Raw genomic sequence first — 22,811 nt, 5'->3', positions numbered from 1 at the left:
TTGGTCACATGTTCTGTTTATAATATCAGACGGATGACTCAGAAATCAAGACAAACTTATCAAACCGTTCCAGCAAAAAATATTTTCACATTGCTTCTGCTTGTTAGCTGTGTTTGTGGTTAGCCACATATTTAGATGTATTGTGATGTTGCTGAAACACATAAAAATAGTCAGTAGAGAAGTAGGTAGTAACACAAGTGTGGCTGGAGAAAACTGATTGTGTTCGAAGCGTTGGAGTATAATAATAATAATAATAATAACATCAAGGGAGCTGCCTATAAAATCAACAGAGGTCGACTGTTTAATATTAATGAGAAACATTTTCAGAGTATCAATTTAGGAGCGACCAATCAGCACGTTTCACTCACTGTAATGCTTATTATAGCTGTCGATGAGTCACATAGTGTATACGTATCAGCAGCAGGTGAAAACCAAAGAAACATCACATGCATAAAACAAAAGGTTTCATTGAGCACAGAAGCTGCTGCCGAGTGTAAAACATGTCCTCTAAACACAGAACATATTCTTATTTACCCTTTCACTCCTGCACCAAAGCAGCTATTTGGAAAAGACAAGGATCTCCATGTCTGGCTGCTATAAACATCCCTTTAAGAACTTATTTTAAAAAACACATAACTGTCTTTAAATATAACCTACATAGCTGCAATATTAAATTATAGTCACTCAGTGTGACGAGTTTAAGAAAAAGGCACTTTAAAGTGAAGCACTTTGAGCTGCGATGGCAGTTAAATATGAAAACTGTGGACATCAAGTGGTGAATATGATTCTCAATGTGAGACACTTCGAGGTCAAAGACTGTGAGGAGCGGATACTCAGCGGTGCACTGACACCTCAACAACAGCACACGTGTGACTTCTGGCACCACCAAGTGCTGAAAACTGGCAACTACGAGATATTAACGACGAACAAAAACAAGGTTACCAGCCTCATAAAGACAGGATTCACTTATTACCTAATTTGTAGTTTGACTTTGGCTGTAAAACATACAAAAAACAAAGACGTTACAGTACATTAAAAAAACATTTACAATAACCTGGTGTGACTTTGTACACCTGCAAATTAAAGATTTTTAGACGCACGGACATCTGGAGTAAACTCTCAAATCCATAAATTAGTGTGTGGGGGAATCAGATTACTCAAGTCCCTCATCTCGTTATAGTGCACCGATGCAACTTGTGTACACTTAAATTAGGTTTGGCGAAGTGTTTATGGCCACAGGGGCTTGTACCGTGCTTCTGCATTAACCTTCAGTCTTTCTCCTTCTCGTCTCTACTTCCTCCTGTTCTTCTTGTTGAGGATCCTCCTCAAGGCTTTGTTCATGTAGAAGGGCCGGTGTGGAGAGCCGTCGTTCACCTCCAGATCCCACACTAGGAGGCAGCAGTAGCAGAAGTTTTAAAAAAAACCGACATCACGGCAAATGACAACCTTTCAAAACAGACGGCGCAATACTTCAACCATTTATGTTTATTCGAAAACAAAGATTCACATTTTCATTGGATTCATTAATAAAAAAAATTTCTCCTATACAAAAAGAACACTGAATAACCTCCAGACAGATGTGTGTATCATACTTAGTATTAAAACAGCACAACATCTGAACCATCCAATAAAAAGTTTACCAAAAATGGCTTTGACATCCTTTTATAAACTGTATCGCAAAGGTTCCTGGTGTTAGGTCTAAAACCACAGAATAAGAGGAACATTTTTTTGTTTGTTTTTTGTTTACATTTTTTTTTTTTCACAACTAGGCACATAAACTAGTGGCTGCATTCAGAAGTTTCCTGAAAAAACTGTCAGGTTCTGTTCAGATTTTAAGCAAAAAACCATTAAAATGCCTTTTTTTGAAAGTCTTGACCTCCCACAAAGTCTCTGTCAGGTTTTACAGTACATCTATGAGCAGAATGAAAACTGAAATGACTGTGCATCCGATGTAAAATATGAGACACCTGTTTTTGCTAAGTGCAGAATACACACTGTTTTTGGATCTGTGTGTGTGTGTTAGTATAAATACGGTGGATTGATTAAAGCAACCTAGAAAAAAAAATCCTCCAATGGTAAACATCCAACAGCCAGCAAAATAATCATGCTACACAGAAGAAATAAATCACATGGTTCTTTTCCCGTATGTGAAAGTGCATACAAAACATGATTTTACACTAGAAGACCAAAGTGCGACAAGAGGGTGCCCCATAAGTCCACCACTTGTTTTTTTTTTTTGTTATGGTGATGCCTTATGTCGTAGTCCATCGGTGGCATCTGTACATTTTAAGGTTCTCATGTTCGTTTGGGTAAAAAAAAAAAAGAAAAAAAATGCTCGTCTCGTTTTTATCTCAGCCTGTGCATCCGTCCTGTACCCTCTCAGTAAGGCAGAGGTCAGCAGAGAATACAGAGAAGAAACAAAGAAACATGAACAGAAGCGTAGCAGAAAAAAAAGGCAAGTATCTGAGTTGGCTCAAGAGAGGAAGTGAATTGAAGTCTTTGTTTTTGTTTTTTTTTAAATCCAGTCCCCCATGCCTTTTTTTCTGCGAGGACCTGAAGTAACCGCATGTCCTTTTCATGTCCAGGTCATCCCTGACCTGACTGGGATGCATCCAGATTTGATGTTTAGCCCTACAGTGCTCGCTCTCAAACGTCCAGACTCCCGCGCATACGCAAGATATGGAGAAGTGAGTCAGAGAGTCAAAAGTTTAGTAAAACGGCTGCACATCGCTCAGGAGGCAGCGCTCGTTTTGGGAACCTCCTCTCCTTTGCGCAGGATCTTGTGCAAGCCAGGAGACATGTAGTAGGGCCTGGAGGAAGAACCATCGTTCCTCTCCAGGTCTTCGCCTGGTCCCAGCAGCAGAGGAGGAGGAGGAGGAGGAGGAGGAGGAGTAGCAGACAGAGCAGAGAAGGAAGGGCCACAAAGAGAAAGCAAAGGCTTAGTGGAGGTAAATGAACAAAGAGCATGCTGGAATTAAAGAGAGCTGAAACAGGATGAGCAGGAATCATTTATAGTTAGAATGAAGAACTAGTTTTGAAGCTGGACAGAGTTACATTCAGCTGGCAGTCATAGTCTCACTGTGGCATGTAAACTGATAAAAAAACTAGCATACTTACAAAAGCACAGGAACAATGTGTCCACACACATGGCGTAGACATTAAAAAAGCCATGTGCAATCATGTAGGATCCAAATATCACCGTCTGAAACAATCAACAGGTCACAGTCAGCGCGTTTCGCATCGTCGAGCGTCTCAGTTTCATTGTGCAACAACAAAAACCTGCATGCCAGCAAACACTACAAGCATCAAGAAGAAAACAAACGGCTGAGTCATAAATCCCTCAACAGAACTCATTAGTCTGTGCAAGAACAAAGAGCTGCTAAATGGAGTTTAGCAACTTTTCACAACTAAGGAAGAAAAAAAATGCACTTAACAAATTATATGAAATAAGATAAGCTCCGGAAAAGAAGCAGTCACTGGAATAAAACACAATAACAGTACACAAAATAAAAAAGAAAAGCAGCAATGTGAATGTTGATATATTTGTCAACAGCACTTTGAATCAGTCTCTAGAGTCATTTTTAACTCAATCCAATAACGAGACCACTACTTATAGGTACTAACTGATCGACTAAATCCTATCTGTGAACACTGAAAAGTCCAAGTAAGAACACAAACATGTCTCTGTTGCTCAAACAACTTTACTCCTCCTGAATCAGACGTTACTGATCACAGCTGATAGTTCATGTTTAAACTCCTTACCAGAAGAGGGACCCAATAGTAATTTAGTGACGGCACCTCCTCTTGAAAAACTGGTATTTTACGTGAGAAGAAGAAAAATGCTAGAACACCTGAAAGAATGGAGAAAAAAAAAGATTAAGTTAGAAGCAGAGTACAAATATTTATAAATTATAGAAGAACCCTAAAGGCTTCAAAGGAAGATTGATCCAGTGTAGAGGGACTTTTGAAAAAGCGACGCCACAACTCATCTTTGTGCATCAAAATTACACATTTAGAGGTTTATTTCTTATAAAAATAACCTCTTTATGCCTAAAAATGGCCTGGAAACAACTCTATACCATTAGAATATGTGGATTTATTAAGTTCTTGTGTCACTCTTCACTCATCAATCTTGTTGCAGCTCTGGAACACACAAAAAAAAAACTCTACGCTACACAATGACAAGTCGTAATGTTGAAGTAATTCCATAATATATGTTAGAACTGGAAAACGATTCTAAAAGAGAAATCATGATACAGACAGTCTGACCCTCCAAACTGAGAAGATTGGTTTCTTAGGTTTGTCCCACATGAAAGTCTGGTTGTTTGAATCTGTGCTTTGAGACGGTCATCAGTATGCTGCAGTTTCAGTGTGGAGATGCTCAGCCACGGTGCTGACTGCGTATTTCGCTCATGATGTGTTTTCCAGCACATAAAAAAACGCAATACTTACACGTGGACATGTAAAAAACTAGATTTTCACCCGGAAGTGTCTTTCAAAGTGTTACAAGTAAAGGGCTTCCAAACATATACTTGTGTTGGAACATTTAGATTAATAAATATAACATTAATAAAACGTAAAACATAAACATTAATTATGACTATCATTTGCAATAATACTTTCTTGAATTGCTTGTACAATATCAGCTTTAGAACTGTGTAATATTTCACATTCATGTACAACATGTCGATGTAACGTGAGATGTTTCATATTTTTGTGTGCAATATTTAATTGTCATGTAAAACTTCACTTCCTCAGTATCATTTGTTCAGTTACTTTTTACTTTTCTATTCCAGTCTTATTTTAGTGTACTTATTGTTTTTTTCAGTAATGCATCAAGAATTTCCTTCCTGTCTATCTTCTCTTAGACAAGCAGTTTTTGTGTCTCTATTACACTTAAAGCTCTCTCCCCATTCATTCAGACAGTGACCTGGTCTTGTTAGACTGAAATAACTGCCTGGAGGTTTTACCAAGATGGTTGTAATAGCCTGAGTTGCCTGTACGGACTCCGGCTTAGTTAAGACATGCATTTAATTTAAGATCTCATAAACTGAATTGAATTTAAAGGCACCCTAAAATTAAGTCAGTGGCTTTAAAATTTAAACTTACAACGACACAAAATGAACATGAAACAGAGTGTGTGCATGGCGAAAAATAACTAAGAGCGAGATGATTTATCATCCTTCGTATATTCAGGAAGATATCTCATCCTGCCTCTTCTGCAGTTTTTATTTTATTTTTTTTTATCTACGCCACTGTCACTTCACAGAGTGCGGCAGACGTGAAACTCACCAACACTTCCTGAAATAAGCAGTTTTCCCAAGAACAGCAGAAAGTCTGTCACCTTGTCCAGGACAGCCACCCTTCAGAGGAGGAAGAGAAATGCAGACAGCAGAGAAATGGAAAGGAAACTGTCATGCACTGAGAGATTTAAGGGAGTGCAATCGCCTCTAAGTACATGATAGTGAGGAGGTGAATCTGCAAAAACGTACAACTGTAATTTTGAAACATGGAAATCCACATTTTTATCCACAAAATCGGAGTTATTCTGACATTTTATCCAAAAAAAAAGCCAAATTTTACTGTAGAAGACTATCAGTTCACTGCAGAATGTGCTAAGAAGCCTTGTCAGTGGATGTCTCAGCATCTGCGCTCTGCTGAGGCTGTTAATCTATAACACAGTTAACAAGCGTCTTACCGAACAACATTCCTCATCAAGAGAAAGAAAGCGTCCTTGGAAGAGGTGCAGAAGTTCTTCCCATATATTGCTATCTGTTGGTGGCAGCAAAGTCAATCGTTCTTAGTTAAAGCATTGAGTTATGGCCACTTATTGGCAAAACAGTAAACATGCATGCAACGAATGAGTCAACGGCGTGATTGGAAATGACTCACCATAATGTATGCATTTCTGTTTATAAACTTGATGAAACGTTCCAGGCACCAGAAGCAGCATTTGAGGCAGCAAAGCAAGAATCGAGCGCAGGCATTTTGAGAACCTGGGAAAGTATCATTCATCAACAGTTTAATTCATGATTAAAAGTTTAGTGAAAGTGGGAATATTAGTGCCTTTAAAAGGGTTGCAGCTTGCCTTTCAGTTTGTGATCCAAGTATTCAAGAACAATTCGGACCATCTGCACCACAGCAAGGATTAGAGAACCGAAGGCCAGGGAACCTGTGTGGTATCTGGGACACAAGAAAATGGAATATGGCGTGAACATTTGCCTCGACGCTGTGTTCAATTCTGCTTGTTTTTTAAAAAAATACTGGAACCAAACTAAAGTTTCTTAGAAGCTTTAACTGCTAGTTTTGGCAAATCCCTTATTATGACTCATGAAAGAAGCTACAAGAACCACTAGTGCAACACTGGACATCTTAACTAAAAATACTGAACTTCCCAATATTAAAATTAGCAACAAATAAAAACAAAACAGTAACCTCTACACATAGTAAATATAATAAAATGCTTGTCCTTGCAGCTACCCACCGTATGGCTCGGCTGAATGAGGAGTACAGCGGGCAGGCAGGGATGTCGTCTGGCTTCTTCAGGGCCCAGTAATAGGAGGCGAAGGCCCCGGCCAGAGTGCACTGACCCAGGGCGATGGTGAAGTTCACCAGCCAGAGGAACGCAAACAGGTTGCACAGATGGAGGACTAAGATGTAGCGGTGGTACATACTCTCCCCACCGTAGAAGGCGAACATGCACTGCGACCCGGGGCACACTTTGGTAACATTGGACTGGTTGAAGGTCTGAAACAAAGCAGTAAATACAGATATGATTGTGATCTGCTCATTTAAAGTTGGAAGTGCATTGCAAAAGAGGTCTTATTCACAACATAGCCAAATAAAATATATTACGTGGTAGTAATGTTATTAACAATCTAATTAAACAACTCAATCACAGAAAAAAAACTGGTGTCACTTTCTCTTCTTGTCTTTTCCACCACTCTGCCTCCATTTTGCATTTAAATGAATCATTTTAAAACATATGGCTTTAAGGTAATCCTTTATTAATTAAACGCTGAGTGACCACACGGCACATAAATCCTTTGAGATGGCGAGGGAGGGCGGCCTGATTGATAAATAGCATCTGTCAAATAAATGTTTGTAGCTGTTAGCTACTAATTTAACTCCATTTACAATGCAAAATCTGATCGATTTATAATATTACATTTTACTTTTAGGCAGAAAAGAAGCTATTAAACTCAATTTGATTGATCACAGTCGAGTGTGATGAAAGAATGTGGCAGAGAAATATCACACAGTTACAAAAACAAAGAATCAATGGGACCAGCACTTTTCTGAAAACTAAACACATTAAACAAAGTATTTCTTCAGTAAAAGCATTCTGTTGTGTAAAGCGTGTGGGACCAACCTGAGGATTGCACGTGAGGTTTGCATACATGCATTTATCGTCGGCAGGTGTGACCTTGTAGACTGCATTGCCAGATGATGCTAAGAAGCTAAGTGGAGATTAGTTAAGTGCAACACAAACAGAAACTTTATACACACAGGAATCCCTGACTTAAGATAAAAGCAAGCCGGCCTTGTTTTAATACTGTAACCACACGGTATTTACTCATAAAACATTCTCCAGCTACATCTACTGCAGTAGTGCTTCATGATCTGTTTACTTGTCTTGATCTTATCCTAATGAATCTGATGCAATGTTTCGACAGTAAAACTACCACAGATTGCATCAAAGCAGCAGAGCTCCTCCGCTTCTCTGGATGAAACGCTTCTTCGGTGCCTCAGCAGTTAAAAGGATACACTGCTGTGACCGCCCAGTAAGCAATGCAGATGGCCAGGAGGAAAAAGGTGATGACAGGGTAGAACAGAGTGGACATGATGTAGCTGATGGCCCTGGACACAAGATCAAACATTGTATATATGAAAACAGAGTGAAACACACGGTTTAATTAACAGAGCCTTTGTTCATTTCTCTACTTACTTGCTTCCCTCCTTCAGTAAAGCGATAGCGATGCGCAGCCTCGACCTCAGAAATATCAGCATAATGACGATGACGGCCTCAATCACAGAAAGGGAGATCACTGTAAAGGAATCAGTGGGTATATAACAGATACGTTTCAACATGTTACTTACGGATTTAAAAAGTTTCATCCAAGTCAACATACATATTAATTTAACTCACTCCGACAAACATGGGACTATAGTGACAGTATAGAGGGATTCATCTCCTCGTAGAACAACTAGAAACAAGCCCCTGACACAGATTACGCAACGTGTAGCTCACATTTTAAAAAGGAAAAATAAAAGCTCGGTAGTGATTGACAACGTACTGAAGATGAGCCACGTCTGGCTGCGCTGAAGGTAAATGCTGAAGTCTGTGTGGAAGCCAATGTCAGTGATGGTGACATTAGAGCCTGGCTTCCCGCTCAGAGAGCTGTACTCCCAGTAGCAGTGCCAGATACCTGAGAGAGAGAAGATGACAGAACCGAGATAAAATCTAGTGGAGTTTTATTATGACAAAAGAACCGTTTACTGCTAGACTGGTGAGGAAGTCGCATCTCCAACATGTGCTCTGGGTATGCGGCAGTCAGCGGCATTGTGGGCAACGGTCTACGCGCACTCACCGTAGCCGACCGCAGTGATGACACCAAAGATAATAAGCCACAGTAGGACACCGGCAGTGAAGCGCAGGAGCATGATGAAGACCAAACTGACCACCATGGTGATCACCAGACCACTGGAACAACACAAACACATGGAGTCGTGTGAAGGACAGCACATTCTTTGGAAACTGTTTGGTTGGTTTGACATTGTCGGAGCTAAATTGAGCTACGTTGATGTTATTTCTTGTTGTTGGTGTGTGGATGTGAGTGGGAGAGAATACAGGTGCATGTGTGCCTGTGGGGGAATGAGTTGTCATGACTGTGTTTAACTCCACCGAGAGGAGGCCGGAGAGTCTAACTCCACCTGACTGAGGAAGCTGGAGGTGGAGCCCACTGGAGAAGGCTTAAGAACGAGCTGCTACAGCATCAGGTGTGGCTGAGGAAGGTGAACAGTTTTCTGACCATGTGGCTGCACGAAGAAGCCAGGCTTTCTTCAAGACTTCTGATTTAACACGTTTTTATTTTATTTTTGACTTGTAATTCGAAGAACAAGAAATGCAATAAATGGTCAGTGGGACCGACTGAATCCACTTCATCATTCATCTGCATGTGTCAAGACTAAAACCAACCCAGCCATCAGTAGCGGTCAAGCAGCAGACTAAAAGGGGTTTGCTGAAATTGTCGTTACAGACATATTTGGACAAAGAAACACTTTATCCTTTCTGAAACATTGCCTACAGATAAAGGCGGAATACAAAAACAGTGTTACATGGAAAAAAATAAATCCATTTATCACACTGTTAACCTTTGTCATCTAGTGTCTGGCGTTCTCTTTGCTATTAAAGTGTGTTGCATCGTCTAGAGAGCCTTGTAAAGCCTTGAAAAAAAGATTGTAGATGCCTGTGAGTCTAGAAGGGATTTATCCATGACTGGCCGCTCCAGCAAGTTCAGTCCAAGAACAGCCTGCTTGATGCAAAAACAAAGTCTTCGAGAAAGCCTAAATTTCCTCACGGGATCTGACGGTAACTCTTGCAATTTGTGTTGATAGAAAGACAATGCACAAATTGAACCTTGCATGGGATGTGTGTGCGAGGAAACTCTTCTGGTTTGGGGATTTTTCACAGCTTCAGAGACTGAGCAGCTTGCAGACATTGATTCAGGCATTAATTATGCATCATATCAACAACTGCTTGAAGATAACATGAGGCCATCTGTCTGAAAGTTTAAATTGAACCACAAGTGAACCTTTCAATGGGATAATGATCCTGAGCACACCAGCAAATCCACCAAGGAACGGCTCAAAAGAAGGGTTATGGGATGGTTTAGTCAAGAAAAAAAAACAAAAAACAAAAAGAAGGCCCAGACTTGACATCTCATTAAAATGTTGTGGGGGGATTTTAACGAACAGTACGGCAAGAAAGAAAGACTTTGCATGGAAGACTGGTCAAAAATGTTAGACGGTTGGCAGACAATTACGCAAAACATCCACCAATCTATCAATATTAGTGTCTGAGGAAACAAACTTGTTCCACAGAAGAACACAATTATTAATGTTTTTGTTGGATGAATGATGTGAAAAGCTCATTTTATTTGTGGTGTTGTTCAAGTATTCTACTTTATCTGCAGGGACAGTTTTAAAGAAGATCAAATGTTTCCAAATATGTTATTTTCAGAGAAGAAATTACAAAATACGAACGCATGAAAACAGGAGTTATTGGACATTAAAATTAAAACAGTATTTCATCATGAATTTCACTGACGGATCTTCTCTTCCCACAGAGGAGCACAACATTCATAATAAGAATAATAAATGAAATATGAAAATTGCAGAAAGCTTTTCTTACATGAGGATCCAGATCCAGGAATTTGCATAATCCTCAAAGATCTTCATGCCAACTTCTTTGGCATTTAGCAGACTGGCAATACCTCTGTGATGGAGCAACAAGGTGAAGTGGGGAAAAGTGGGAAGGAAAAATAGTGACAAAAAGGGATTTAATACCACAGAGAGGGACTGTGGCAGGTTTATACCACTGCCTGTCTAAGCTAACTTGGGCTTCTCAGAAACATTTTGACACTCGATTCATCTTTACTGCTCTCGCTGTGAAACAAAGATGAATACGGTTTCAAAGTGCTTTTGATAATCCCGGCTCTACAAGCTAATTATCAGCATCTGAGGGTCTGGAAATTAATCGTAAGCGTCATATCAATGAGCCACAAAACAGAATTAAGAGTTACTGAAGCGCTATTATGCAGTAGGTCCGACAGTATGGCAGTAAATGGTATAGCAGCGTGTTACTGAATGTGCTACAGAGGAGCAACTAGTGGCGTAGCACATTGTAATGGATGTGTTACATCAAGAACCCATGTGTGTCTGTTTGTGATAATCAGTGACAACATCAGGGAGACAGTCATAGTCTAGATAAACTAAATGTTTGAGTCCCGATTCATGACACAGGACAGTTGAGCTCATTTTGGTAAAAGCTCAGTAAAAAGCTTCATTTGCTTTAACAGTAGAGGAAGCTCTAATCAAACCGCAAGACTGGCAACAAAGTCAGAACATGACTACTGCAAAGTTTTACTGCCCTCTGACTCAGATAAATCTCTGCAGTCCCAACTGAGGAGGTATAGAGGACAACTTTGCTACGGGACAAACAGAACACTGAAAGCTGCTCTGCAAGCAGCGTAATGAGGTCTAATCCAGCTCCATAAAGGTCACTGTCAATACAAAGGAGTTTGGATCGCATCCAGCGTCTACATGGAGGGAGCAAACCTAATGACCACCAGGGGGCACCACATCACTCTCTACGTTCTATTGTATGTCACACAGACTGTACTGGGACTCACAAAACAGTCGTTGAGTTGATGTTTTGAGGTAGATAAGCCACAAACAATAGCATTAATTCTCCTAATTCCTGTCCACTGTTGCAGGTGAAGGAATGGATTCTTCTCGATGAACAGGTACAGGTGGGAGGGTTAGTCTACATGAAGCTACTGGCCACAGCAGAGGCAAAGTTAAAAAGCCCAAATAAATCATTTTTTTGGAGACCTTTCCGCTCTTTCTTGCATGGCAGATACTTGGCTACAAAGAGAAAAGCATTAAAATGACGTTATACTTCCAGGTACTGCTCACAACATTTCAGAACAGCAAACACAGAATCATGTATGTGTGTCGTATCAGCTGCTTCAAATACATGATTTCTCCGCTACTGCAGCCCGTTAACATGCTGATAATGTGGATATAACAAAGCAGCTGTCATAAGCTTTTAGATACCCCTGAAGTTCTAGCCTAGAACTTGAAGGTAAGCTACATTTTCATGCGATAAACATGCACATGACTTTGAATGTGACTGGACACATTCCTGGGCGTCAGACGTGCCCCACTTTGTCCTACCCTGTAATATTTGTCCAGAGCTCTCTGGGTGCAGAGTTGGCATCCCTATTGACAGCATAACAGTTTCAAAACACTTTACTCTAGAGGGCTTATTATTGTGCGTAGGAGCATGCCAATTCCCAATGTAACGACTTTTCTACGGCTATAACTTCACCGATTCAACATTTAGGGGCAACGATTCAAAGGTTGCAAAGAAGCGGGTCCTTACATGGCAGCATCTTTGAGGTCGTTGACGCTCCTCTTGTTATTGTCGCCGTCTTTGAAGATGGTCTGATTGGCTACAGTTAGAATTCCATCTCTTCTAATGAAATCGGGGAAGCACCGCTGAAGGACTGAAACACATTTGTGAACATTTTCGGTTGAATTAAGCGGCTCGGCAAACAAATAACGAGCTATTGTGCGTTGCTGTGTTTCGGATGCACTTACAAGGTCTGCTTGGCACAATCATAGATGGGCAGTCTTCATCTCGTATGACTTCTCCAGTTGACTGAGAGGGAAACAAAGGGGACAATGATTGAAACTATTGAATACGAGTGATTAATCAGTGACCATTCACTCATCGCAGTCTTTATCATAGAGACAGAACGGAACGCCTTTTCCATTAAGTTAAGTGATCTTTTGTTTTGTCTGAATCTGTCGTGTGTGTGCTGGGAATTTTCGGAAAGCCTTGTGTGCTTCTCTGCATTTTAAAACCAACTATAATTCATGCTCCTGTCAGTTTTAATATATCAAACATGATGCTTAATTTTAGATGTCTCCAATAAAGCTACCATCAATTTACATTTAACAGACAGCGAAATCAAATAACTAAACTTCTGTATTTTATGAGGCTGTACAATATTAAAGTAGCTCCTATTTTAGGAAAATAACTATATCACTTGCGCAGATTATAGCTTTGGTATTTGTATTATCATCGCTAATCCTCAGACCAACACGCCAGATGTGACGGACTTTGGCTGAATCCTGTTTGAAGCAACACTCCCATACTTGAGATGGAGTGGGAAGGGAAAAAAAAAAAACTATGATTCAGTCCAAAAGCTGTGACAGAGCTGTAAGGTGCTCCCACACAACACCTCACTTTGATTCTTACACGCCATCATGCCAACGTCATCACCATTGAACCGCTGCCAGTCCACAGAACAGAGCTGTGATGTGCATGAGCGGCTGCTAGCTCACTTCCGCCTCTCTCTTGAAGCCCATTCAAACAAGCTCTTTGTTGTAATGACTGTACAGAACTGGTGAAATGATTTCTGTGGAGAATTACATTTGGTCAAAAAGTGTTTCTAAAAACGCACGCCCTGAGGAACAAGGAACAGCGATTCAGCTCTCCATCCATATTTTTCTAGTTTGCAAAAAAAAAACAAAAAAACAAAACCAAACAGCACAACAGACCATTAATTGTCTCTCACCTTACTGCCAATCTCAAAGCCCGGCTTGCAGAATTGCTTGTAATATTCCCAATTTTTGGTATTCCTTGCATCCAGGAGAGTGGCAAATCTGTCAGGGCACTTGGAGACACAGAGCTGCAGAAAGCAACACATCCTCTTAATGAGAAAGCCCATCAATCTTGCATAATCATGCGTGGCGGGAAAGTTGGAGAGCAACATAAAGCGCTGCATAATGCGCCGCGAGAAGGGCGCCTCGCTCAGTCTCTCACCTGGGTTGTAGGGCACTGGAGGTTAATTAAAACTGCAGGATTGGCACATTTCAACATGTTGAAGTAGAATAATATGGCTTTGTTTCTGTGGAGACAAAAGATGAGGACAAAGAGGGAAGACAGATTAGACAGATCCAAAAGCCCATTACTATGCAGTGTTTTATCAGAGAGCATTTAACACGCAGAGTGTACTGCGCAGTAAAACTCGCCAGAATTCATCACAAAATCGTCTCGTCGTACTGCTTTGTGGTCAGTTGATTGTGAGTGTAAAGATAACAATGGAAAGCTGACGGACAAATTGGACAACATGACTATTTGGCTGTATAACAACTTCAGGAGCAGGGTTTTTCGTACTTACGCATTGGGGGTGTCCTGCTGGCCGCAGAACTGGCCGTGGCTGTCGGTTGGATAGACGACCTTCCTGGGGTCACCATGAATCCAGGCTGAAAAACATACAACAGCTTTCAAACTGCACAAACTTTAGCTTGTGTAGCCTTAGTAGACACATGTAGGCTCACGTCTCACAATTCTTTTTCCTTCTGTAGCACATGAGGTCAACTCATTATAAGCCTTTGCAGACTCTTTGTGGTCCTTATTGACACATTTGATGATTCCTGTCAGCCTCAGGTTTGTGTAAATCTAATTCTAATTTCTTTAATGCAACAGGGACAATGCTCTGCTACGTAAGGACAAGCATTGCAGCATTATCAACGTACAGCTTGATCGAAGAAAGTTATGTGTATGTGTGTGTGTACATATATATACAATGATAAAGATAAAGTCAAGGCAATGTGTGGCTGGGTATGTACTAACTAAGGAAACTAACACAATTAACAAGCCAATATAACAGCGATTTATTTGGAGGATTGCCGGAATGCATATTAATTGAAAAGAAATTCCAACAAAAACACAAACAAACCAAATCTATCCAGTTTAATTTGTTTGCTCCCGTTTCTCTAGATAAGAGCAGTATCACAACACTAAGCTATTTTTTTTCTTCATTAACTCGTCCAACCTTAACAATACAGTGTTAAGGCCTTTTCACCTTGCCGGTCAAGAAAGCATCGTGCTAAACGTGAGCGGCACAATAAAAACTATCTACAAGTAAGGATGACGAAAATTTATGAAAAAAAAAAAACAAAACACTACATTTTTCAGCTGATTGCAGACATGTCAGTGTCTATTTGAAGTCACATCCATTGTCATGGCTCCTGCTCTTTTTAAATAATTGGGAAACAGTAAGTCCTTCCCATGCCCAGATTGAGACGTGACTCCACTGACAACAAGCTGGCAAGAGACGGCTCTTTACTGACAGCGCTGGGACTTCATTTCCCCCCGACTTTGTGATGTATATCATACATCTGTGTGAAACAAGGAGAAAAGGGTACAGTATATATATTTGCATGAGAAGGAATACAGAGGAGGGGAAGAGGATAAAAAAAGTGAAATGGAAAAAGGAAACAAATGGATGAAGGGAGAAAGACAAAAAAAAAAAAAGTAGAGAAAAAGAAAACGATAGCTGGTGGGGAGGTTTACTGCATAGCCTTGGTTGCAGACAAAGTGGATTCTCTGTCACACTAAACGAAACAGCTACAAGAAGTTTGAGCCAGGGGAGTCATTAGTCACCTAGTCAAAAACCTGACTGGGACACAAAACAGATTTACTCACCAGAGTGTGCTGCAAGTTACAGCTCAAGTCCTACTTATTAAAAGAAAAGCCCATTCTCTGCTGGAGCTAGCGTTTCTCAACTCCCCCACACTTCTCACAATCAGACATTTTGTTGGATAACCCACCAAGAAAATTACGAACAAGTACAACAAACAACAACAAAAAGCAGCTTGTTTTACTCTGGTGTGTCCTGCGGAGACGTTTTGTGTTTTGGTAAATTAAGATTTTGTCAAATTACTGTCAGACAAAACCCGTGCAAGCAGAGCGTGCGCTTTGCGTTCACCTTTCTTTTCACAACATCAGCTGGAGATTTTTTTTTTTTGCTTGTGTACAAGCCTGGAAGAATCAGGATAAAGTGAGCAATTTCACTTTTCCAGAACACAGCAGCAGCAGCAGCAGCAGCACCTATCACCAGTGCCGCACATGTGTTGTTATGAAAGTTTGTGTGATGTAATCAGTGGTGCAACGTGTGAAACTCACCCACGGTACCCAGAGCGATGTAGCCAAGGATGACAATGACAAAGATAACGCAGCAAACCACATCAGTGCAGCTCCTGAAGAGAAATAATAATAAAAAAAAAAACACATGAGAATAAGTGTGACATATAAGATTACAACAGAGGAATACATTTATTTATGAATGGTTAGCTGGTGGGTGCAAAATTAGCAACACTAGCAAATACATTAATCATGCATCCCTGAGGAGAACTGGGGATTTGCTTCAGCTCAAGGAGAAATAAATGCGCATTGTGTATTTAAGCATGTCGTTGTTGGTAATCACGATATCGCTGCTGTATGGAAAATGAGTTTCAGCTCTATACCGAGATGCGGTTCTTGCTTCCGGGCATGACAAAGTGTCATCTGTATGTTTTCAAAGAAACTGCAGTAGAGCTCCACTGACTTCTTGATGAGACTCTGAGTCCCCCCTAGAGTTAAGTGTCCCACAGGCACAGAGACAGCTATTTGAAGATCCCCCCTCTCACTCCACAGAAGCCTTAGTCTGCTGGTTTAAAACAGCATCTCTGAGTCTTTTCTTTTTGAGTCTATTCACGGTCTCAGTGTCTTCCCATAACAAGCTTCCTTCCCCTCTTCTCTGCTCTGAGAGAAGCTGGTCATCCTTTTCAAAACTATTCAGACTGTAGCCGTGACTCCACCGTGTCCAGTAGTACCGTACAGGGGGCGTATGTAGCCTCCTCCTAGCAGCATATGCTAGCAAAATTGACTTGAGGCACTCATCTCCCCCAGCTTTCAAAAACAAGGTCAAAAGGAGGCTGAAGGTCAGAGATGTGACAGCTTTTCCTCCGTGTAGTTCTCTGAACAGTGGACTGTCCTTGTTTTGTATGCTGCATGGTTACATGGCTGCATTCAGACAACTCTGCTCCTCAGCCTCCAAATACCGCTTCACAATTACCCAGCAAACACTGAAGACGGACTAGAAAAGGGATGCACACACATCACATCAGCTGCTGAGGAACCCATACAAACAGTGATTTAAATAGACACTAATGCATTCACATGAGGACGTAAACAAGTGCGCTGAATGTATTTTTTTTGCTCGGAAACAAACATCACTACTTAGGCTGCATGCTCAGTTTAGCTCCTGAGATTTAGGGTCAGCTGTGTAATTTAAGCTTGCGCTGCAAATTATCCTGGACTGTTTGCAAGTGCGGCTGCAATTAAGAGATAATTTTTATGGTCCTGCATTAATAACTGCAGTAAAGCTTGCAATCTATGTTAACAGGCTGCTCTGGTAGATTGGTTTGCTGAACTTAGCAATACGGGCGAGTGGAAATCGTTTCTGTCCCAGCAGGGCTGCTAATACTCCTTGTTTCTCATTTCGGAATAGGATGGCTCCATTATCGCCTCTTTTATCTGAATTACACTAAGACTGAAGACACTTGCAAATTCAAAATGTGATTTTGAGGCTCATAACGTGGCCGGCACATTTGGAGCTTATGATAGCTGACCCATGGACCATCTTTTCAAGCAACCATCTCAACTTGAACCACAATCTCCACTTGAAGACGCTCGATGATGAAAGACTGAAACCAGAGCAGCAGTAATTAACCAATTAAAAGATTTGTTTATCTACAGAAGAAGGAGAAAAAAAAAACGGGCAGAAAATGTGTTGGTTCCAACTTCATACATTCTTGTTTCTCATAAAGAACAACATGGATTCTGGAGTGTAAATAAAAAGAGCCATCTAGAAAATATGAATCCTCTGAACCCCAAGGAGTTTGTCATGAGTCACTCAGGACTTCTCGGATGAGTTTTTTTTTTAGTTTTTAAAGCATCTAGTTCAGGGGTGTCCAATCCTGGTCCTCGAGGGCCGCAATCCTGCAAGTTTTAGATGTTGCCCTCTTCCAACACACCTGATTCAAATGATCAGGATCGTTATCAGGCTTCTGCAGAGCTTGATGATGAGCTGATCATTTGAATCAGGTGTGTTGGAAGAGAGAAACATGTAAAACATGCAGGATTGCGGCCCTCGAGGACCAGGATTGGACACCCCTGATCTAGTTAGAGCAAACATTTTTTTATTCATGAATTTTAAAATCAGACATGTCGAATAAAATAATTTTGATGAAATAGCAAAAGATTTTGGTCATTTCCCGACTAAACAGCAAGTCACAGACGAGAAGTTCAAAGGGTGAAAGTCGAAAATCTGACGATTCTTTCTGTTTTTACAGATTACGAGCAATAAACGGCGTCATTTTTCAGATTGTTTAAAAAAAAAAAGATACCATGCCTGTCAAACCTGCTTGCGAATTTTGGGGTTCAGAAGCTTAATGGACATTTGTCGCTATTTTCTGGCGTTTTCTATACAAGATAATTAACAGAGAAAGCAACTGGATAATTAACTGATGATGTCAACCACTGTTACTTTGACATAAAGAGCAGTCGGACAATGCTGTACAAATTTCTGTAAGAAATTCAAAAAAACAACCGTCATTCACTTTTATTCGTCTGCATTTGGGATTCATAAGACAAAATGACGTAGAAATAAAGGTACCCTGAACCTGTAAACATTGATCCTCCCAGCAGAGGAAGTACAGGTGAGGACTGGTCTCACTGGGGTTTGCGTAGCTGTTGTAACAGAGAATTCATTCAGTCCACTGAACAATGCCAGCTCTCAGTTGACATCGTTGCATGTGCTTGCTTATCATCCTTTCTTGTTCCTAAAACAGAGGTTTCTGATTTACACGTGTAAGCGAACAGATATGTGAGTGAATAGATAAAGGCTACTCAGAAGTCAGCTACTCATATTTTGACTGAAAATACTCTCCATTGGTCAAACTAATGCAAAATGTTCACACTAAGACACGATAAAAGATGGATCCCTCACTACAGCTAACATAAAACAAAAGAAGAAACTCAGGAATGACATGAAGAAGTAAATAAGGAGTCGCCATGTGAAATAGGCCTGGGGGATTTGTGACACATATCAAGGTGTAAACCGTTTTTCTGGAGGCGCAGCAATTATTTCTTGAAGATAACGGAGGAAAAAAAAAAACGGCAGCTAAAATGGGCACAGCTTTGCTAAGTGAAGACAGCCACGGTTTTCTACTGACAGTGGATACGATGTGGATAAAGACAACCCGCTACACTAGCCGCAAAGCTGTTGGTGAGATTGCACGTGTTATTAACAAAGGGAGACAAGGGAGTATCATTTCATTTCATTCAAAAAGAGCTGTCTGGGTTGCTATGGTGATTGTTGCATTCCTTATCTCTGAATTCCTTTTCATCCTTCAGCTGGTAAATAAGTTAGCTATCACTCAGCCACACATCCGAGGTGATCAGAGGGGAAGATATGAGAGCTGGGAGTCTTAAGATGAAGCTGCCTCTCCTCTGCTTTAATGTGACTGTTACATTCTGCTGTGCCTTCCAACTCCCTCGTATAGACGCGGCCGCATGCTTTTTCTTTTTTTCTTTTTTTTTTTAAGAGACAAAGTGCAAACACAGCAGCACAGCGCTAAAACAAAGTCACCTTTGAAGCATGCAAAGGTCAGCGCTGAGAGGAAGTTGACAAGGTGAGGAGAGTGAAAACAATTCTCCTTCATTGTCTTATCTCAGGGAAACAGTTAAACAAAATCCATTTGGATTCCAGCTTGGCCTCACTCCCAAACTTCAGTTCTCTTTAGATGTCACTTACACATACTTACTCAGGGACCAAGCATTGCCCTGGTTGTGTACTGTGTTGGCAGGCAGTGCTGCTTTGAAAAAAATAAAAAATAAAAATCGGTACTGGAAGCTTTGTCAGTGCAATGGAAAACTTTTGTGTCAGTGTTATATTTGCAGCGCTGATATTCTGCGGGAGCCAAGGTGACACAGATGGCACAAGTGCCACAGAATAGCGTGGGTGCCATTGTGGTGTGAATCTGCCAGACTGTCCCTGCTTTGTAACAGACATTTACAGGAAAGGGAGCCAGATTTGCACACAAAAGGAATATTTCACACGGTCATGAGAGCCATGAGGGACAATTGTTCAAGTGAGCAGTTTTCCTGACAAACACAAGGCTCCTTTAGGTGAGCTGTCACACATGCTAGGAGGGAGATTTATGCTTTAAGTGCATATTTACACAGAAGCACACTCTGAGGAAACGCAATAAAAAGGAATGATTACATCGCATTAGCGTTGTTTGTTGTGTATGTTTTGGACGCTGATGGCATCTTTGTCAGTTTACAGCCGCCGTCGAGCAAAATTAACACCACGCCACGCGCTCCTCTGCGCGGCCTGTTGAGGACTGCTCAATAACCAGACACGGCTTCTTCATTTAGGCTTCGAGCTCGCATGAAAACAAGACGACCACAGCGCTGGTTGTCTCCCCGTTCTCATTAAGAAAAAGCCTCTGGGCCACAGAAACATCAAAGTATCCTTGGTGCCTTCACCCAGCTGTAGCAGCGAAATGGGCTGGAGAGGGCGGGATAAAGACACACAGGAGGACTGAAACATGCCTTCACAGCAGCCTGCCAAACTGACATTGAACATAAAAGAGATTAGAGCCTACATTACCTCAGCAAATGACTAAATCATCAAGAAAAGCCTATGGTGACACCCTCAAGAGGTTTGGCTTTATTGCTAAAGTCTGCTCTCCATTGTGCTATGAAATCAGGTAGTAATAAAAGGGAAAATTCATTTGAAAAGTCTCCTTTATTCATATTCTGAAGGCAAGCCTCAAGTTTAGAATTCTGTATGCTTAAATGCAAATGATCACATCTGCACATCACATCATTGTAGACATTTTGCATTTTCAATTCTTTTCAAAGCATTGCGATGGGTTTTCAGCGAATCATACTTATTTAAACACTAGTTTCAATGAATGATTAATTAATCTCAAAGCAAAATGAGGTTTGAAATAATGCTTTTACCAAATTGCAAAAATTCCAATTCAGAATATACTCCATGCCATAAGCCTAGCCCAAGGTTTATTTCTTATTATCACTAGCTTATTTAACTTGATGGCATTATGTGTAGTACTTGAATGCTGCTCCTGAGCTATACATGAGTGACTAATCGGTTTCACAGTCAGAGATAGTTCACAGAAAAGTTTTATTTCCTTGCTGGCATTGTTTAAGTATTATTAGCATCACTGTATTTAACTTAACACAGTCACAGCCTTCTGATCTGATCAGTGTGCAATGTTTGATTGTTATATGCCACCTAAAAAATGTAATAAATGCATCATCCTTGCGTTAGAAGACAGAGCAGTTACATCCATTAAACAGTGAATAATAAACTGAGCCCCGCCTTTAAAACAATCTGTTGCAAATCAAAATGCGATCACAATATGTGACAGAAAATTTGCAATTAGATGTTTTCCCCAAACGCCATTCAGCACATTTCAAATTCTATCAATGCAACCAACAATGAGCTTTAGCATGTGTAGAGTTACAGCCCTCACGAGGCAGAAAGCGAACTGCAGCTCATCAGGAGATGAGTTACTGTCGCTGCTGGTCGCGGAACACCAGATATTTCAATCTGCCTCCCCTATAGCCACAGTACTGTGCAGACCAGACGTGTCACAATAGCAGAAATGTGGTCGTTCGTATTAATACCACTGAATTGCCACAAATTTCAATAACAAATTCGATACCCAAAAAAGGAAGAAAATTCAAATAAATGTACTTGAACATTTCATTAAAAATTCTTATTTACCGTAAATTCCGGACCATAAGCCGCTATTTTTTTCACACACTTTGAACACTGCAGTTTAAACAATGATGCAGCTAATTTACGAATTTGCCTCGAGATGAAAGTGACGTTGAGAGCGACAACGAAAGAGAGACTGAGGAAGTGTGTGACAAAGGAATTCTGAGGCTGTTCAACTCCGACACTGAAAAAGACGACTTTAGATGAAGATAGCGATCAATGACTTTTCCTGGCAGGCTTCTGTATTTTTTATTTTCTTAACCAGCCGTGTTGCAGGCACTGTTCGGAAAAAAGCATCTATGGTACGTATTTGTGTTTGTTTCCAGTACGTATTTAATTAAAAGTTTAAAATCTTTGTGTGTAAATATCTCATGTTACAACGTGGACACCTGCAGCTTATAGACAAGTGTAGCCTGTACATGTACAAACTAGTTTTCTTTTTAAAGTTACTGGGTGTGGCTTATATTCAGGTGCCTCAATAGTCCAGAAATTACGGTAATTGATTATATCTTAGCAGTCTAAATGGTAATAAAGGGTTGCTGCTAATGTTGTGGGCATAATCCAGCCCAAATTATGAACTACTGGTATGCTCGCACAAACAAGTTAACATCAGCCTTTATGAACATCATGTGTAGAGCGTTTTTACAGTATATGCAGCTGTCACAATCACATAAAGCCACTTGTAGACGTCCACTCTTTTCCGTTAGTCTAACAACAACAGAACGTCTCAGTTTAATTTTGAAATGACAACCCTGAACACTTTTCTATGAAAGTTGCGATGACATCTCACTTTGAACGCAGCTGTCTGAACGGCATGGAGTCACAATAGTAGATGGGCGCGACAGCACTTGGAGCTGTGTGAAGTGAATTGGGGAAGGCCTTCATCACATTTCAGCACCAAATATTGGCCAAAAAAAAATCATGAGTTAGCATGCCAAAAATCACAAAACGTCTGTCTCACTCACTTTGCACTACAATTTAATATCTTTGAGGATACAAAATGAAACGTCAATAACAATAAAACTTTACTGTGATTAAACTACACAGCTCAGATTCATGAGATCCACTACTAATGACTGTGTTTTCTTTTTTAAAAACTAAATATAACAGGAACAGAAGTACAGTTTGTTGCTTTCAGCTGTTTGTACGAGGCTTTCGTCTGAGTTTAGCATCAGGAGTTGCGCATATTTTCCCACCTGAAACAACTGGACAACAGCACTGATAACTTCATTTATTACTGAGGTTGAGTCCTGAGCTCCATCCCAGCTGTCAGAACATGTTTATTTTCCTGTTTCTAAAGTCATACAGTAGTTTGACTACCATCACACAGGGACAGAACTTTTTAGTGATTAGGGAAGTCATAAATAAACTAGG

The 22,811-nt window shown here is 40.5% G+C and overlaps 1 protein-coding gene across 1 annotated transcript in view; it reads right to left on the bottom strand.

Moving 5' to 3' along the window:
* slc44a5b (solute carrier family 44 member 5b) overlaps positions 1 to 22,811 on the bottom strand; it is a 39,330-nt gene continuing 16,519 nt past the window's right edge. Inside the window, exons 3-22 of the mRNA XM_008299477.1 lie at positions 15,767 to 15,840; positions 13,977 to 14,061; positions 13,619 to 13,703; positions 13,371 to 13,484; positions 12,388 to 12,448; positions 12,170 to 12,293; positions 10,415 to 10,498; positions 8,592 to 8,704; positions 8,298 to 8,429; positions 7,949 to 8,048; positions 7,768 to 7,860; positions 7,373 to 7,460; positions 6,485 to 6,747; positions 6,089 to 6,183; positions 5,893 to 5,996; positions 5,699 to 5,772; positions 5,293 to 5,363; positions 3,763 to 3,851; positions 3,118 to 3,202; positions 1 to 1,388 (exon numbers count right to left, since the gene is read on the bottom strand). Coding sequence (XP_008297699.1) covers positions 1,291 to 1,388; positions 3,118 to 3,202; positions 3,763 to 3,851; positions 5,293 to 5,363; positions 5,699 to 5,772; positions 5,893 to 5,996; positions 6,089 to 6,183; positions 6,485 to 6,747; positions 7,373 to 7,460; positions 7,768 to 7,860; positions 7,949 to 8,048; positions 8,298 to 8,429; positions 8,592 to 8,704; positions 10,415 to 10,498; positions 12,170 to 12,293; positions 12,388 to 12,448; positions 13,371 to 13,484; positions 13,619 to 13,703; positions 13,977 to 14,061; positions 15,767 to 15,840 — 2,032 coding nt within the window. The 3' untranslated portion in view covers positions 1 to 1,290. The remainder of the gene's footprint in view (positions 1,389 to 3,117; positions 3,203 to 3,762; positions 3,852 to 5,292; positions 5,364 to 5,698; positions 5,773 to 5,892; positions 5,997 to 6,088; positions 6,184 to 6,484; positions 6,748 to 7,372; positions 7,461 to 7,767; positions 7,861 to 7,948; positions 8,049 to 8,297; positions 8,430 to 8,591; positions 8,705 to 10,414; positions 10,499 to 12,169; positions 12,294 to 12,387; positions 12,449 to 13,370; positions 13,485 to 13,618; positions 13,704 to 13,976; positions 14,062 to 15,766; positions 15,841 to 22,811) is intronic.

The sequence above is a fragment of the Stegastes partitus genome, unplaced genomic scaffold (genome assembly GCF_000690725.1).
Source record: "Stegastes partitus isolate 25-593 unplaced genomic scaffold, Stegastes_partitus-1.0.2 Scaffold1421, whole genome shotgun sequence".
Taxonomy (NCBI): domain Eukaryota; kingdom Metazoa; phylum Chordata; class Actinopteri; family Pomacentridae; genus Stegastes; species Stegastes partitus.
The sequence above is the reverse complement of the archived record's forward strand: the minus strand, read 5'-3'. Positions and strand labels throughout refer to the sequence as shown.